Source organism: Ochotona curzoniae, unplaced genomic scaffold, assembly GCF_017591425.1.
Source record: "Ochotona curzoniae isolate NIBS_2020 unplaced genomic scaffold, NIBS_Ocur_1.0 contig_4105, whole genome shotgun sequence".
Lineage (NCBI taxonomy): Eukaryota > Metazoa > Chordata > Mammalia > Lagomorpha > Ochotonidae > Ochotona > Ochotona curzoniae.
The window spans coordinates 4434744-4453921 of NW_024466129.1; the positions used below are offsets into that span (position 1 = coordinate 4434744).

At 42.4% G+C, this 19178-nt stretch overlaps 1 protein-coding gene across 1 annotated transcript in view; it reads left to right on the forward strand.

Moving 5' to 3' along the window:
• The window catches only part of BRINP2 (BMP/retinoic acid inducible neural specific 2), a 52099-nt gene that overhangs the window by 13019 nt on the left and 19902 nt on the right, over nt 1–19178 (forward strand). Inside the window, exons 2-3 of the mRNA XM_040984226.1 lie at nt 16869–17059; nt 18153–18361. Of these exons, the coding sequence (XP_040840160.1) occupies nt 16869–17059; nt 18153–18361 (400 nt within the window). The remainder of the gene's footprint in view (nt 1–16868; nt 17060–18152; nt 18362–19178) is intronic.

The following is a 19178-nucleotide window of genomic DNA, read 5'->3' on the forward strand; positions in this document are numbered from 1 at the left end:
CACCTGCTTTGCTGTTTGCTGTGGTTCCTGATGGCACCAGCCCCTGGCAGCTGGAACTGATGCTTCTCCACGCTCCCATCCTCATCTGCATTGTGCAGCTTCCAGCTCAGAACCATCTTCCAAATCCAGCTCCTCTCTTCTCGTGGACTTTATCAACCGCCACAGCATTTGATTTACTCCTGTAGTACGTCCCACTAAAGTCCTCTGTGGGTGCCTCTGTACCCATTTTCTCCACCTTACAGTCTCTCCCCAAATCCTCACTGATTTCATAGTCACTGAATATTACTCATGTCACTGATGTTGCCTTCCCATTTCCCAAATGCGTTCTTTGTCCCAGCACCAGTAGGCTTCTATAGATTCACCCAGACATAGAAGGGTCTTTTTGATGTCCGCTGTATCTCATCATATATCTTTCCTTCTTCTTCCAAAGCTCTTTCCTTCCTCTCAGCCATTTGAGCTTCTGTTTCTCTTTCAAGTTCCTGAAATCTGCTTCCCTTTGAAGTCTTCTGTGAATTCTACAAGTCCCCACCATTCTGTTCATGTTTCTGCTATAGAATTTCCTCTGTGCCTGTGCTGGTTGGTTGGTTGGTTTCTTTCTCAATACTCTTCGTCAGGCTGTAAATGAGCACCTGTATCCCATCTTCGGAACTCTCACGCTGTGTCTGCCACTTGGAGAACACCGAAAGGACACCAAGGACACCTTCAGCATCTGTGGTTTGTTGTTTCCAAGACCATCTTCATTTCAGATACAAAATCCATGGATGGTCTTTGCACAAAAAGGCTTAGTATTTACGTACAACTAATGCACAGCAGCCCATGCTTTTTAATAATCTCTAGATTACTCTTAGTACTTCATACAATGTAAATGCTATGTAAGCAGCTGTTATACTGTATTGTTTAGGATAAAATGATAAAAGGACTGTGCATGTTCAGAATAAGACTGTTCTGTTTGTTTTTTTTTTCTTTTTTCAATGAATATCTCTTTATTTTTAAAGTACTTTTCTATAGGTTCCATATTCTAGTATTTTTGTGTATTCATAGAAGTCCCCTCGTGAAAAGAATAAGCATTTATATTGAAATAAAGCAAGTCTGTTTTTTAGTCATTTCCAAATAGCCCTATAAAGAGAACACCATGATTATATCAATTTTACTAATGAGGAATGTGAATCTTAGGGATGATTTTTTTAATTACATTTTTAAATCTGCATTGTGCTAAATCCATGAATCCCAAACCCTTGGACACAGAGAGCAAGTTGTAGCAAGAGGATGAGATTGTTTAGTTGCAGCTCGGCATTCTGGGATTGCATTGCATGGAGCAGAAAGCCAGTATCTGAAACTTCAGGAGTGGATTTAAAGCGCAGATCTGCTGCTATTGTTGTCTGACCTTGTCTATGTTATTTGGCATCTCTGAGCCTTATGTTTCTCATTACTAAAATGGATAGAACTAGAGTGTTTCCTTTATAGGATCACACGGTGGTAACTAAAGAACGACTTGCTTTCTTTCAATATAAATCTTATTCTTTATATGAGGGGCCTCCTGATAATGAATACAAAAAAGTAGAGTGGGAAAGCTGTAGAAGAGTATTTAAGGGAAAATGAAGAGATATTCATTGAAAAAAACCAGAACAACTCTATTCTATCAAGCTTGTTCTATTGCATAGAATTTTATACATTAATCAGATTTATCACTTGACATCTATATTCTGCTCTCCCTAACTTTAGCATGGGTTAATCTATCCATTGATTTTATAGTTAAACATTGTTCAAAGTAAATCCTTAACAGTGACAGGTGCTTTCCCTGTAGGACACAGCTCTCACACCAAGATCCCACAGCTAAGAAGTAAAAGGCCTCAAAACCAACACTACTCCCCATCTAGATCCAGAAAGCTGAGAATAAACAGGGGCCAACCTGAACAGGAAAACAGCAAGTCATCCAAAGGGACCCTTATGTAGAAGGTAATAGAGTAAACAGCCTGTCATAGCCATGACAGGCTGGAATAATGCATGGATGCAACCATGAGAGTTTCCGTCAAAGTAGGCTAACAGTCCCCAAACTTAATCAAAGTGGGTTTTGCTCACATTAAGTCATCATGCAGTTTGTGGAGATTACTTCTTGAAATCATGCACTACCACAGCTCCTTCTGTATGATCACTCTACCTCTCACTGGGCCCTCAGAACCCTCTGCTGGGTCCTGGTACACAAAAGAGCCGGCACATGAAGGACTTTTTGGGAGGTTTTATGGGCCAGAGCTCAAATATATATTCCACTGGTCAGAACCCAACTACATGGCTACACACAAATGCCCAGGAAATGGGAAAGCTTGTTCATGGGTGAACCCTGGAGAAAAATAGAAACAGAATGATTTAGTCATCTTTGCCCATAAAGGGTACAAGGTAAGAAATGGGTACATCATAAAACTTAAAATCATTAATTTTACAAATTATGATCTTATGAGAAAAATATCTGTCTGGAGCTAAAAAGGAATGTGGGGTTACTGGTTAGCCATCAGATTCTGGTTAGCCAAGGAGGTTTTTTGTTTTTCTTAAAAAAACAAAACCAACATTTACATGCATTAATGAGGAAATGAGTTTGGCAGAAAGTACATAGACAATCTTCACCTTTTACTTAGCTGTGTGTGCTTGAATGTGATACTGAAATTATCTTAGCCTCAGCTAGCTATAAAATAAGAATAAAATTGTGGTGTGTATCATTTAACTATTGCCGTAATGACGCATATACCCACCCCTCAATTCAATATCTGAAAATAGTAAATTATCCTTACCCTTGCATGCGTAAGTTGACTGAGTTAGCTTTGTTCAGGTCATAGGTCTGCAAGAAGGCCAGCAGGTCTTCTTTTAATGGTGTTTATTTTGGGACCAAAGCTGAAAGTGTGCAAATGGCACTACCCAAGGAAGGAAGTAGTTGTCACAGAAAGGGGATAGATGCATTGCCTTTTGAGACCCTAGTCCAGATTGGCACTCTATTTCTTCTGCCCTCGTTCCTATATCCAAAGCAAAGCCATAGAGCCACACCCACTCTATAAGGATTGGGAAAGAAGCTTCATCTATGTAAGCGACTGATGCTGCAAAGTCACATGGCCAAGGACATTCTAATACTGGCAACCCTGATGATTCACTCTACCATGCTGACATTCGTAAGATTGCAGGGATGGTTTAAAAATAGACAAAGCATCCAGCCATGATCCTGGAAACGTAGGGGCTCAGTAGAAACCGAAACTATGATAATAGTCATCATGATGATGATGATAATGTAATCAGGCCTTGCATCCTAGTGTCCTCTCCGTGGCTCAGAACACATTAACTGGATTGTGTTCAGTTTGGGTTGCCATCTTTAGAAATATGCTGACAGGCTAATTACCAGCAGAGAAAGTTGAACAAGAAGGCCTAGGAATCTTGAAGGAACTAAAAATATTTAGTCCAAAGAAGAGTGGCCCATATAAAAATAAATGCATGTGGGCCCAGCACAATAGCCTAGCCTTGCCTTGACCATGCTGGAATCCCATATGGGTGCCAGTTCTAATCCCAGTGACCCTGCTTCCCATCCATCTCCTTGCTTGTGGCCTGGGAAAGCAGCCAAGAATGGTCCAAAGCCTTGGGACCCTGCACCTGCATGGGAGACCTGGAAGAGTCTCCGCACTTCTGGCTTCGAATCAGCTCAACTCCAGCCATTGCAGCCGCTTTTGGAGTGAACCATCAGACGGAGGATATTCTTCTCTGTCTCTGCTCCTCTCTGTGTATCTGCCTTTCCAATACTATAAATACATCTTTTAAAAATTAAATAAATAAATGCATGCAAATGCTGGCATGGCTATCTTATGCAGAAAAAAAAAAAGGTTTTTAGCACAATAGAAGGAAATTCCAGTCTATGGGAATTTTCTTGGAATCAAGTAGGTAATAAGAAGCCCATGAACACATTTTTGAAAACACTGCTTATGTATTTACTTGAGAAGCAGAGAGAGAAAGTCAGGAAGGCCCCAACTAGTGGCTCATGCCTCAAATTTCTGTAACATCTAGGACTGTGCCAGAGCAGAAGCCAACACCCAGAAACTCAATCCATGTCTCTCACGTTGGTGTCAGGAACCCAATCACACGAGCATTCGTGGTTGCTTCTCGCCGTCTGCTTCAGCAGGAACCTAGAGTCAGGAGCCACAGCCAAGAACTGAATCCAGATCTCCACAACCTTAGCTCCCTTTTCAGTCCTTTTGGTCTCATAGATACACTAGCTCTCCTTCCAATGTCTCCACTCTAGGAAATTATTCCAACACATTCATGCAAAATGAAAGAGAGCCACGGTTTATTTGGGTGCAAAAAATTTATGAATTCTCTGTATATGATGAGTTTTCAAAAGGTTCATGGGAGCTTCATGACTTTCAAAATTCTTTCATATTTTACATAAATTCTACGATCACATAATTTCCAGTATGATTTCCAAGTCCTTGAGCCCCACTGGGTCAGTGTGAGACTCACCCAACAGTGGTCTCCTCTTCCTTAAAGCTCAACTCTCCCCTCCCCATTTCTCCCAATCAGCCTTAATTAAACTGTTTGAAAGCTGCAGCTTGATTTTAATTAGGGTAAAATTGGAAAGATTAGAATGAAATTGGCCAATCATTGTTTACGGGCCGTTGTTTGAGAGCACAGCAGGCTGCTAAATTGCCTCCAAGCCAGGCTCCTTGAGTTCTTCCAGACAGCAGCAAGGACGAGGGTACTGAGACATCAACGGGAGGGCCGACCTCATGTCTACTTTTGTGCCTGAGAGTTTCAGAGATCACAATATTATCTAACAAAATGACTCTTGAGATTTAAACCCTTCCTGGCTGGGAGTTTCTCCTGTCCACAGTGATGAGCAAGATGAAAGAATTACCTGGGAAGTATGGCCCAGGTGGACAGTGGTCTCTGAACTTGAACACGGGTCATAGGGCAGAAATGGCAAATCACAGGTGGCTTGACCTTGGTTCTCGTAAAACTTCACCACCAATCAAATGTGTCTCTGATTATCAATCTGTACGAAGTTAGCAGTTGTTAAACTATCTCATGATTTCTCCCTCTCACTACCCTGGTATAGATAGAATCACTAAAAATGGTTGAAAATTGGGTGTCATTAAAAAAAAAAAACTAAAGGAAAGAACTACACCAATATAAAAGATTATAGTTTTTATTATCATTTCTTTTTATAGCTCAGATTAATCATGTCTTATTCATTATAGCAGTAAAGGCTGTAACAGCCGAGTACATTATAGTAATCTGTTGTTGAGATAGAAATCTCCTGACGATGTGATGTGTCTAGAAATACTGCCTTTTGTACAGGAGCCAGAGCAGGAAATAACTCGTAGCCCCTAAAACGTCTCGACTTAGCTGAGCTGCAGAGGTAAATAACCGACATCCTTCAGTGTACATGCTGCCTTTGGCTACTTCTGATCAAGATGAAAAATGGGAGTCCTAGGAAGAAGAGCTGGCCATGTCTTTGCTTGGTGGATTGAGTTCTGTGGTGGAGGCAGTGGCTCTCGAGGTAAGGAATTTTGGCAGAAAGCTGAAGGAAGGGAAACCTTCTTTGCATCCAGAGCTCTATAGGAACATGAACAGTACTCTACAGTGCCTATTTAGGCTCCCAGATCAGAGCAGCAAGTGTGAGATGGCTGGCGGAAGACAGCTTTGCGAGAGAATGGTAGGCCTGGAGAAAAAAGGCAGCTGTGTTTTCCCAAGATGTGTCGATATATGAGACATTGTCCCTTAGTTCATTGATTGATGGTTTGACAAAGGAAAAATGACAGGAAAGCTACTCATGTCCTTCTTTTATGGCCAATCCATTGTTTGTGCCTCAAAGTTCCTAAATATTCAATAACCTATCATTTCTCCCTAAGTTTTCAAGGAAAACTAGCCATCTTTTTTTTCTTCTTCTAAGTATATTTCCTACCGAAACAAGTATTTGGAAAATAATAACTCTGGCCGTGTAGACACTTTAGTTACAGAAAGTTGGAGAGGCTGTCCCTTAAAAAGCATAGGAAATAAATCGGGAGGACTGGAAAGCATAGAAAAGAGCAATATTCCTCCATGCACAACCCTCTTGTCTGTCACCGTTCTCTTAAAGTGGTACTCAAAGCTGGATATACTGAGTTTTGTGGCTGACTTCTCCCCAGCCTCTTAAGCAGGCCCAGATTCTATTCTGAGAAATGCTACCTGAGTGAGCAGATGATAGTTGATTGGCTGGGTTGGAAAGCCCTGGTCCGTCCCCAGTAAACACAGTCTGGAGTCTAATACAGACAGAACAAACAGCTGCGAGCCTGCAGAGGACACTGAGCCTGGGATAGGAGGGAGGGTGCTGAGCCTGGGATAGGAGGGTGCTGAACCTGCAGGGTGCTGCGATGGAGGAGACCAGGAAGATAAACATGCTAAGGAGACTGCACAAGTAACAACTATGAAACCACACCGGTGGCCCTGGAGATAGGTTTGATGTTTATTTTGTCTCCCCATAGAGGGAGATGAAATGTCTGTTAGAGAGCTCATGGCAGAACAATCTCTCTGCTAGCACAACGTCTCCATGCAATCACTGACACATTTGACTCCAACATTCTGTACTATTAGATTTTGAACTTATTGAGCTATAGTCTTATTTTTTAATGTTCATTTATTTTTATTTTTTGTTTGTAAAGCAAATAACAGTAGACCTTTTCTAAGCTGGTTCACTTTTTCAAATACCTGCCACACTCAAGCTGAGCCAGGTTTGAAGCAGGAACTGAGAAGCCATCTCAGGTGTCCACACGTATGGCAGGGACACAGGACACAAACTATCATGTGCTGCCTTCCACAATGCAGTATCAGGAAGCTCCATCAGAAGTAGAGTAGCCGGAACTCAACTGGGCAATCTGATATGGGATGTGGACATGCCAAGTCATGGTCTAACTGCTACACCAAATGTCTGCTTCCAGTTTCATTTTTAAGTGCACACACACACACTTCAAAAAGTTCATGAAAAAAATGGAATTACACTTTAAGTTTATTCTGGAAAAAAAAAAAAGCAATTGGAAGCGATGGTGTTGTGATGTAGTGGATAAAGTCACAGTTTGTGACATCAGCATCCCAGTTGAGAGCTGCTTCATTTGCAGACCGGCTCGCAACAAATGCATCTGGAAAAACAGCAGATGGGCCTGGTGCTCGGGTCCCTGTAACCACATAGAAAATCCACGGGAAGCTCCTGGCTCTGGCCTGGCTCAACCCTGATAACTGCAGCCAAATTGTTATGAAGAGTCAACCACTGGGTGGGAGATTTCTCTCCATCTTTCTCCATCTCTCTCTCTAATGCTTTTTTTTCTAATTTCTTTTTTCTCCCATTATTATTATTATTATTCTATACTGTAGTTCCATAGGATCTGAGAATTCTCTTATCCTCTTCCCAAATTATCTTCTCCCCCACCCCCACTGATTTCTCCTATATTATTGCAATAGCATGATTCTTAATAAGCAACCCTAAGTCCGTTGTTATGGGCATGGAGAATGGCAGAAAGTCCAGCATATTTAACAGTTTCAGAGGGAGTCCATTTTGATCTAGAAGTAGGGATGCATACTGCATTGTGTCCTGACATCTGGATATAATAGTCTTCATTACACAGTAACTAAACATCACCTTAAATGAAAAGCCACAGAATAAAATCAACAACAGGAACAAAAATTGAAATTTACAACACTGTGAAGTTCTATAACATGGTACTGAATGACTAAGGTGTCGCTGAAGAAATGAAAATCAAGAACCTTCTTCAAGAAACTGATGCTATTGTATGATGTATGAGTCAATGAAGAATTTAAAATGAAAAAAAAAACTTTTGAATACATGAAAATAAAAACAAAACTTCAAAATCCATGAGATAGTTTGCACTGACCTTTGTTGGTGAGATGTATCTCCTGTGGACAACAGATAGATGGGTTTTGGTTTTTGATCCAGTTCTCTAATCTATGATGTTCGATTGATGGGTTTAATCCATTTACATTCAGGGTTAATATAAATAGGTGATAATTTGGTCATATCATCATAGCAGTGGATTGTTCTTTCTTTGATTCAGTCTTCTGTTGTTATTTTGCTGGGATGTTCTTCACATTTTTCTTTGGTTTTGGTGGGTGCTATTACTTTTCTCTGGCAAGAGAACATCTTTAAGTATCATTTGTAGGGCAGTTTTGAAATAAGCATATTCTTTTAACTTTTCTTTACTGTGGAAGGATTTGATTTCATTTTCAAAGACAAAGGGAAGCTTAGCTCGGTACGTTATTCTGGGTTGACAATTTTTTTCCCTTTAAAATCTGGGATATGTCACTCCATTCTCTTCTGGTCTGTAGAGTTTCCTTTGAGAGGTCAGATCTGAGTGTAATTGCCATTCCTTTTTATGTCAGTTGATTTTTTTTTTTTTAGTTAAGGATTATTTCCATGTTTGACTACATCTTTAAACCAAGCTTCTCTTTCTGTGCCTTCTGGAACTCCCATAACTCTTTTATTTTGTCTTTTAATAGTGTCTCTTGATTCTTGAATACTTTGCTTAGTTTGAGTTAGTTCCTTTTTAATTGTTTCACCATTGTGGCAAGAAATGTCTTCCAATTCTGAGATTCTTTCTTCTGCCTCATTCATTCTGTTACTGAGTCTTTCCATTTAATTTTTAATTTGTTCCACTGTGTCTTCTATTTTTGATAGTTCAGCTTGATTTTGTTTCAGTGTTGCTATTTCCTGTGACATATTCCTTATACTCCTGTATGTGTTTCTCATTGTTGATAAGAAGCTTCGTAACAAGTTTTTAAGTTCTTTATCCCCCCATTTCCTTGTAGTCCTCAGTTAACTCTGAAGTTGGTAAAATCTTTTGCTCCTTTGTGGGGGAGTCTTCAGTAATGTTCATCATGCCTCTGTCTTTTCTTTTGCTCTTGTTCATTGTATTTCTGGTTAGGAGATTCTTCTTCTTCAGGCAGGTTTCTAAGCCTTATCACCCACAGGTCTACAGTTTAATTTTACTGACTGTATGTGGTACCCAGTTCTCTGCTTGCAGTCACTTGTGCTGCTCTACCAGTGAGTTTCAGCTCTGCATTCTTGCGTTAGGCTTTCCCCATGGTCTCTGTAGCCCTACCTCCTGGCTTACCAGTCTCCACCTCCTTGGATCCCATGTTGTGGCTGCACCATTGTCTGTACAACTTGTCTCCCACTTCTGGTTTGAGCAGTTCCCGGAATTAGGAAGATATCAGTTGTCCTAAATAACTAGGTTGTTGGTGGTGCTGATCTTGCTGGAAGCTGCTGGCCATTATGTCTGAGTGTCACTTGGAACTCTTTTGGCCTGTAGGATGCCAAAGTCAGTATTATTTTTCCTGTGGGGCTAGTGCGATGCACTAAGCTAGAAGTAAGCTTGCTTCTAGCTCAGCACATGCACACAGTCTTTGCCATCCTGTACAAAATGGTACCTGATATGCCACTTGGTGGGGTTCTGGATCTACTGGTCATTAGGTCTGGGGCTACCTGGATCCAATTTGGGTGGAATCTGTAGTTTACCACATGAGTGCAATGCACTGAACCAGAAGCGAGTTTGCCCAGCTTAGTCATGTAAAATTCTATCCCCATAACCTTTGCCTTGATGCAGCTCTGGTGAGGGTCTGGGCTATGAAATTCACCCTGTTCCTGCTGTGTCTCTTTGGGGTCTGCTGCTCTACTTCTGGCTGAAAACAAAAAGGCAGGGCCCGGCGCGATGGCATAGCAGTTAAGGTCCTCGCCTTGCACGCCTGGGATACCATATGGGCGCAGGTTCTAATCCCGGCAACCCTGCTTCCCATCCAGCTCCCTGCCTGTGGCCCGGGAAAGCAGTCGAGGACGGCCCAAAGCTTTGGGACCCTGCACCCGCGTGGGAGACCCAGAAGAGGCTCCTGGCTTCGGATCTGCATAGCATCGGCCATTGCGCTCACTTGGGGAGTGAATCATTGGACGGAAGATCTTCCTCTCTGTCTCTCCTCTCTGTATATCCGCCTTTCCAATTAAAAAAATAAAATAAAAATAGGCAGCAGGACAGACATTTCATTGCCCACGGCTCACCTTTTGAGCAACTTTTTTCTCACCTTGTTGGTGCTGGTGGAGTTCTGGCCATCAGCAGAGCTCAATTCACCAACTGCTGACTGCCACTGGGGTCACTGCACCACCACACCGTTGTCTCCACTGCTTTCCCATGTCTGTCGGTCTCCACGTGCTCCTCTGCCATTGCTCTGCCTTCTCCTCTTTTCTGGAATGTGCCCGCTCTCCTTCACCCTGCTTAATGATTCTCTGGTTAAACATGTTCTTACGCTCGTAGACCGTCTTTATTCTCCCTGTAATGCTACCTTTTAAGAACATAAAATAAATCTTTAAAATTTTGAAATTCACACTTTTGCTCCCCTCCCCCCACTGCCCAGTGCATATGCCTCATACATATTTTCAAGATCCCCATCATATGCATGTTTTTTAAAAAACGTTTTAGGCCAAAAATAAACTCACCTTTAATACTGTTTTCCGCAAACTTTTTACGGTTCTCTCATGTGTGTAATTTTTTAATACCCTCTCCCAGAAGGCTTTGTCAGGAGGGAGTCTTCAGAGGTAATGACTCCTAGTGGGGGGGGCAGATCAATGGTGGCAGTTCACCCTGAAAAATATTGCTCCAATGTGCAGCTGCTGGAAATAACACCTGGCACTGAGGATCCCGCTGTGTTCTTTCCAAGGCATTCATCCTCAGGAACCCTGAGAGCCTGCAGGGGATGCTTGCTGGCAGATTTCTTGTTCACCTTGTAGAAGGCAGAGAGACACAGTGGTGCAGTGTGGGTGGACATGGAAGAATCGGCAGCTATGCGCAGTAGACACCACATTGTATTTACACTGTTTGAATGAGAAACACCTGGCAGCCATTTAGCACGCTCACTAGGGATCCAGACCTGGTGCTGATCCAGCCCCAATGCCCTGCTGAAGCTCCTGGCTGCCTGAGGAGTGAATGACAGCACTGGGGCTCAGCTCTCCTGCTGCCAAGCTACTAGAGCTTCTAGAAAACCCCAGAACTCGAGCACCCAGAAGTAATGTTTGCTGGCATTGGAGATAATTCGTGTTAAGCAGTTTGGGACAAAGATAGGGAGTTTGAAAATTCACTACTAAACTTCTGTTCGTTGGAGCAGGTACCTGAAAGCCCCGTCTTGAAATGCCAGGTGAACCCTTCAGGTGTATAGCTGAAGTCTGTCCGAAAGAGCTCTGTCCAGCCCTGGGCTCTACCTCCGTGAGCCCTTTCTAGAATGGCTGCTGTTAGTCTAATTGCACGTTCCATGGGAGCCAGAGTCCTGCTCAAGATATTTGCTTTTTCAGACTATTTACTGTGCAACAAATGCAGTGGGCGAAGATTTTAGGAGAAATGGCTAAATTGAAATGGAGATTTACTTGGTGTCTTAATTGAAGCAAAGATGACGGCTTAATTGAAGCAGTGTGGGTTAATATAATTGATATATAGAAAACATCCTTTGGCCGGGCAGAGGAAAAAGAGCCTTGATTATGTTATTATGGGGAGCAGGGAGGAAACAAATGACTAAATGAAAATCGGAAAGGAACGTTTATGTCTTGAGTAGCTCAAGCTGCCTTCCAGTGTTAACTTCTGAGGTTTCCAGATGCCGGACAGAGCCAGGTTAATAAGTTCTGTGAGTACATTTTTACAACTTTTTTTTTTTCGCTCAAACTCCATTTGCAGATGTTTCCCCATCATTTTGATTCATTAAGGCCCCCTAAAGGATAGGAAAGGAGTGCAGCGGAGTAGAAGAGAAAAGTTGCAGGAGCCTCAGACTCCTGCCTGATACCCTGAGCCTGGCTGCGTCTAATGGATTTGTTTTTGTAATTGTAGCCCATTATGGGTATTCTTTGTCCCATGAAGTTTACATATGAAATCTAGCCCTGATCCTTATGCATTCCTCCTGCAGTGATCTCTCTCTCTCTCTCTCTCTTTTTCTCTCTCTCTCTTTTCTACTCACAATATCATGTTGATGCTGTGAACTTCCTGGGTGAAAATAGCCTAATGGTGAATACCATAACTTAGAGGCAGCCTTTGTTTGAATTCTGACTCTGCCATCTGCTGGCTGTTACCTAGTAGGTGCATTAACTTATTGGCACAGCAGTTTAATCATCCATGAAATGAAGATAATTATATTTCCCGCTTTTAGGGGTGCTTTGAATATTAGCTAATCCTTGTAAGATGCCTAGAATACCTGACATATAATAAAAACTCATTAAATGTTAGCCGTTATTTTTTTATTATTTGCTCATAAAAAGCTTCCTAAGACACTATCGCTCATTTTATTCTGTGATATGATTGAGCAGTCACGGGGGTTGGACTCACGATTTTGTCTCTGATTTTCTTCCATCATACGCTGTGTCTGGGCTTGGCTTATTTGTGGGTCTCCATTTTTCCTTCCGCAGATAGGCATCGGCCTCCAGAAAGCTTCCGCCATCATGAAAATGTGACGTCGTACCTTGGACATACAATACATTCATTGGTTCTTGTGGATAATGAAGGACTGTAGTGCTGCAGCTAGTGAAACCATTTCTGTTGAAAAGGGTAGCAAATGTTTCAAAAGAGTTTGGGGCAGGTGTTTGCATGTCAGTTGAGACATGTCTTGCAAAGCCTGCAGCCTGGGTGGTATTTCTCGTGCTGCTTCTCATTTCAGCTCCCCTCTAACGTACACCCTGCAGATGTCCTTGGCTCACGTTCCTGGATCACACGAGACCCACACTGAGTCCCTCACTCCTGATTCTGATATGGCACATATGTGGCTGTTGCTGGCATTTGAGAAGTGAACCACCTAACAGGAAATTCATTCGTGCTTTCTCTCTCTTTCTCCCACCTGTATTTTTTAAAACCAATACGTGAAAAATGAAAATGATTAGATTTCAACACAACACATTTAATTTCATCCACCTTAAGAAAATCATTGTTATAGACACAGTAGTATGACATTCACCTCAATCAATTGCTATTGGGTGTTAAGCTCAACTCTGCTTGCTGATTAGAAGACTTCATCCATGTTCGTTTTCTTTCAGTCTCAGTTGCTGTTTTTGCCACCGTCATCACAGCTGCTGTTGTGGCACAGGGAGATGTTCAGGGTGCCAGCTTTTTGTTCCTCACTGCTTCTAGACAAAACACTTTTCTCTCTATTACATGATTTTATGATAACATCCCTGGGTTCTTAGGGACTTTCTGAAGCCGTGTATCTGCCAGCACCTGCATGTGCCACAAATGGTTGCAGGTCTGGCTGAATGCTGAGTCACTCAGTCACTGGCACAATGGGCATCTGCACAGCCTCACCCGTTGACATCAGAAAGAATTTTCAGTGAGTGGGAAAATTTGGAAGAAATCTGGTAATACTAGTGAAATATGGTCACCAGTTCCAACAGCCTAGCTCTTTCTCCTGGGTGTTGTATGGCATCAGGCAAAGCACTGCACCTGCTGAGCTTTGGTCTGCTCATTTCAGTAAAATGTACTCAGAACTGTTTGTTGCTTTGAATGAGAAATGGTACTGGGCATAGGGAAATGGAGATTAAGTGAAGGAGCAGAGCTGCAGGACTCTTGCTTCTTTAGGAATTCTTTACCACTCTAAATTTCAGTGATGGACAGATTTTCCAGTAACTCAACTCTGAAGAGTGGTAAGCTGCTGGGAGCTGTCTGCCTATGTTCTCTGAAGACAGTATAAAATGTCCCCAAGTCAGCATGTAATAGCAAAAGAACATATTAGTGCCTGGGTTTATATTTTTTAAATGTACAAAATCATGTTTTCTCATTCTGTAAGTCAAATCTGATTTTCTCATTGGTGTGTGCTCACATTTAGGGTGTTTATTCCATTTCAGGTCACTTGCAAATTGGTTGTTGCTTCTGTGTATTCTCATCTCATAATTTGCTCTCTTATCGAGTTGTCAATAACTTGCAAGTAACTAAAGGATTAAAAGGTATGACATAAAATAAATAACTTAGGGAACTTCTCATTTAGCCTCTCAACAAATAAAGTAAGTCTCCTGTTGTTCTACTTTGTAAGGGCATCTGGTAATACTCTTTGTTGCAAATACACAGTTGACTAAGATAGAAATAAATTCAGCCTTTGTAAGCTTCACCTTCTACTGGATAAGAAAATGATGGATGTTCTCGGGTTTGATAAGTACATGATGCACGCTGGGGAACAGAGAGGGAAGGAGGGTGCTGTTTTGAGTAGAACAGAGTGTCTCTCAGGCAGTTGTGTTTGACAGTTCTCAGAGAAGCAACTGAGCAGGCCATGTGACTACCAGTTTTATTTATAGATTTAATTAACAGGAGGTCCATCTGTAGGGTAGGGTAGCCTTTTCCTTCAATTAAAATCTCTGAACATTCAGGAAATTTTGGAAAAACGAGAGAATGCTTCCCCCACTTAGCAGTCTAGTAAAAGAATAAGAAAAACGAGTTAAAACAGGGCACAGACCAACACAGAGAAGGGAGCTTTAACAACCTCGAGGACTTTGATTTCACCTTAGTTTTCAGGAAACTTAATTTAAGTTGCATCAATGCAATGTCAGCTAACCAGGCAGAATATCCTAATTCCAATCCAGCCAATTAGAAATAAATGCCCTGCTTTACTCCGCAGTGGGATTTGGGATAGAAAGTGCTTTTGACAAGTGTCCTGGTCTGTAATTAAAGTTTAGCATTTCCTGCACAATAGAAACAACTGACAATATGTGATTACAAACTTGCCTGCTAAGATAAATAAAGCCACACACCAAGTATTTTTAAAGACTTTGTTGGAACCAGAGATTGTTAGTCACCCGTACACCTCTTTTTCCCCTAGAATCGTTTGGCACGTGTTCCTCTCTATCTTTTGGACTAGAATCTGCTGGGGAGGATTCTGTAGGCTCCACTGGCAGGGATTTTCATCTTTTATGATTAATTATTTGACTTTTCTGATTTGTATTCTGTGAATTTGTTGGAAGGTAAGAGCAGGGTCACGATGAGCAGAGGTGGGATGTCTGTGATGTTATGAAGACCTGGCATTTGGCCGGGTCCCAGGAGAAAGGACTGATCCTTCACAGGATAATGTGGGAGACAATGAAAAACTCCCCTCTTGCAAATGAATAGGACTCTTTAAATTTCACTCCGCAGTGGAGATTCTTCCCTTGGAAATCTGTTCTCTTTAGAATGCAGAAATTTCAGTGAGGATCAAAAAGTGAACATGAATACCCTGGATGAGACTCAGAAAGGAACTTTCTCAAAATATGAATTCTCCTGGTCCCTTTAGGAATGCCTCTGGACATTGGCTCTGAAGATACCAAAGCAGCAGTGAATAAAACTGCTCGTTTGTGACGTGTGAAGAGAGGCAGAGACACAAATGACACACGTAGTCAGGTGCCGACAAATGCACACTTGTCTCAATCACACACACACACCACACCTTCTGCCTTCACCTAAGATGGCGGTGAAAAGCAGTAAATTCTTACGTGGATTCCATCTTGACCTTGGATATTCTGCTGCCTTGATTGAAGAGAATATGGGATGCACATCTTAGACCACCAGAATACTTTGATGATCTCAATGAAGAATAGTTTCAGGCTAGACCGGCTGCATTTTCCATGGAACTCAGGAAAACTGCATTTTCTTGAATTTACAACCAGGAAACAAGGGTTTTCAGACTTCAGTGTTTGACAGACACTTTTCTAGCAACAAACAAACGAAAGAAAGAAAAAGAAAAAGAAAGAATGACACAGGAAAACCTCTATAAGGAATTACAACTGATATAATTTGTTAACATTTGCTATCAATGACAAAATTTAAGCTTTCAAATAAAAATTAGAATCTTGGAAAACGTGTTTGTTCTCAGGATCTTGAGAGCTTCCTAATATTTTTAAAGATGTTCCTGATGAGACTGGCTGTGATATCAATGTGATATTTTGTTATCGCGTCATGTGGAAGAGCCGCATAACTGAAGGAGCTAGTCTTTTCCAGACGATCAAGCGGTGGTGTTACCCAATCGTGTAGGGTAGAAGGCTCAGCTGGAATACACTATAGAACACCGAATGGTTAACTATCAGAACACAAATGATCACGGACGTGGCTTCAGATTTTATACTGCTATTTTCCCAAAGATGAAAAGTACAATTATGACAACAGATCGAATGAAGAAGTGAATGTGAGAACGCAGCCCTTTTCTGCTGAGACAAAAAAATGAAAGAGATTTACAAAACTGCAGAGCAGTGCTGTCTCGTACTTTATTTTTTGTTTGTTTCAGAACACCTGTAGTTACTGTCATAAAAAACTTGTTAGTAATATTATAAGTAATGGGTTTATGATTGTTACTTTTAAATAAAATAAGTCCCGTTTCCGTAGTTATAATTCCTAAAGTGGTAAATATCAAGAGATACAAACCCCACAAGCAACTGCAGGATACGTGATATTTTAGAGCCCGTGAAGGAAAATCTAGGACTCAGACGTGTAAGAAACGTTGTTCTGGTCCAAACTTCCTGATTCAGTGAGTGAACATTGCCGGTGAGTGATGGAGGCCATGAAAGAGGAGAGTGGCCTGTTATGACAGCTATGGCAAGATGGCCTGTGCAGACACTGTTCCAGGGTCTGTACTTACTCCCTGTCTGTGTGGTAGCCATGGTCACCTTCACAAGCATGAGCTGATCACCACTCTTAATGAAAGAGTAAGGTGATGGGAGTCAGTTGACATGGGACTTTCGCCCACCCCACGCGTCACAGGCCAGTGTTACAGGCTCCTGGTACCCACCCTGCTCAGGGGAGAGCTGTGGGCTGACAGCCAACGAGATGGAAGTAAGATCTACATTGCAATGAGCTTTCCCCATCCCTTGGCTTTTCCTCCAGGGAATTTGCCCGTTGGAAAGTGAACAACTTGGCCCTGGAAAGAAAAGATTTCTTCAGTTTGCCTCTGCCCCTAGCCCCAGAGTTTATCCGGAACATCCGCCTCCTGGGAAGGAGACCCAACTTGCAGCAGGTTACTGAAAACTTGATCAAGAAGTACGGCACTCATTTCTTACTTTCTGCCACCCTTGGAGGTAAGAAGCATCCTGACCCCCAGCCAACTGGTTGCCTGAACATTGCAAGTTTCACTAAGAGCCATTGAGTGCAGCTCTGACAGCCTCCCTGGGTCTTTTGTTCTTTCTGGACTATTGTTTCTGAGACTTTTTTTTTTTCTAATGCTTTTGAGATCAGTGAAACCTGCAAACATCCAAATTCACACCAGAGGATTTCTGTCTGCTTATCAGCATTCCCCCTGGGGGGAGGGGTACAGGGTGAGGAGGATGGGGGACACTGAGGGTCCTACTAAGCATGTGCCAGCAGGGGGCACTGCCCGTTTTCTTTTGACTGAGTCATCTAACCCCGGCTGATTCTCTGCTTCCTGTTGTGTGCTGTGCCTGAGAATATTCTGTGTCAGAACCATAGGCAAATAGGTGACCACTGAGTCACTGACCCAGGCTCGTATCTCTCAAGAGTCATAACAGTCGCAGTGATTCCTGGGCTGGCCAATCTTCCCATACTTGGGAGCTGGAGGTAGTGGGGAAGGGAAGGGATGGTGGTAGTGGTATGAAGATGTCTACACTGTGTCTGTGGGACCAAGTCATGAATCAAAAGCTCTGAAGAAGCAGAGTGTCTTTGTCCTGGGGGAAAAAAAGCAAAATTTATTCTGTCATTTAGTTCACTGACCAGTGAAAAACAAAGAAGTTAAACTGACGAGTTCAGGCCAGCTGTCAGCATGAGGCAGATGGGGAGGGCTTACCAGAGAGGAGAGGGGTAGGGCTTCCAGTCTTTTGCCCACTCTAAGGGGGCAGAAATCACAGTGGTAAGTTCTCATAAACAGCTTGAGAAAGAGAGAATTGTGCCTCCCATGGAGGTGGATTGGCCGAGAGTAGATCAATAGAGGATGCTAGATGGACAAGCTGGGCGGCGAGGGCGGGTGACTTGGGAGGGAAAAGAAGGCCTTTCAGGCTGTGAGGCATCGTACCCAGAGCACACTCTGGGCGATTGCTCTAAAGACGGCAGGGAATCGGGCAAAGGGCCCCAGTGGGGGCAGTGAGCACGTGCCCAGCTCCACCGGCTCTGCTTTTAGGAGTAAAAGCCTTCACCAATCAATCCATGCCTTTTCTGCAGGAGAAGAGTCTCTGACTATCTTCGTGGACAAGCGGAAACTGAGCAGAAAAGCAGAAACAGCAGGAAGTTTTCCTGCAGCTGGGGGCAGTGGGAACAGCTCGGCTGTGTCATTGGAGACCCTCCACCAGCTGGCTGCCTCCTACTTCATCGACAGAGAGAGCACCCTGCGAAGATTGCACCACATCCAGATAGCCACGGGGGCCATTAAGGTAATGGCCTCCCAGGTGTGGGTGTGGGGACAGGTCAGAGCCTTAACCAGTTCCAGGTCAGCCAGGTCTGACTGTTCAAAGAGGTTAAGAAACAAAACAAAAACCTTTTCTAAAGGCATCATTTCCAGTTGTCAGGCAGGAATGGGTCACTCTTTCTATAACAAATATACCTGGAATATGTACTTTGAATCAGCCACCAACCAATGAGCTATTGAGAAGGTCAAGCAAAACTCTCTGATCTCACAGAGGTTCTGTTCTAGTCATGAAAATAAGTTGAAAATAGATAAGTACTTTCTGTTAATGCTGTATAGAAAATAGAGTTCTAAGATGCATATTTTCTGGGACAAAGGAAATTAACTAGACTATGAAGTGAAAGAACTTGGGGAGTTACACTTTGTAAGATCTGGATTTTAAAATGTAAGTTATGCATAGGATGGAGGGACAAGTGTTCAGGCAGGAAAAATAGAAGAAGGGACTAGCTCATTGCATTATCAAAACTCATTAGAGCCCTGTGATTGCAGAGAGGCGAAGAAAGTTACTTACTTGTACAGGATGAGGTTCAAAAGAAAAATGCCTGGCACCCGATCATGTGACCATCATGATGAAGTTTAATTTGTCAGAATTCAATGGAAAGCCACAAGAGACCTTTTGTGAAATGACATGTTGCTATGTACATATTAAGAAGATCGATAATTACTGTGAGTTTAATAACCATAACCTTCATGTGGTCATCTCTAATTACACTGAGCACATTTCTAGTGAAGTTCACTTTTTTTAAGGAAAACGAGTGACAATGCTTGAGAATGGTTTTTGGTGT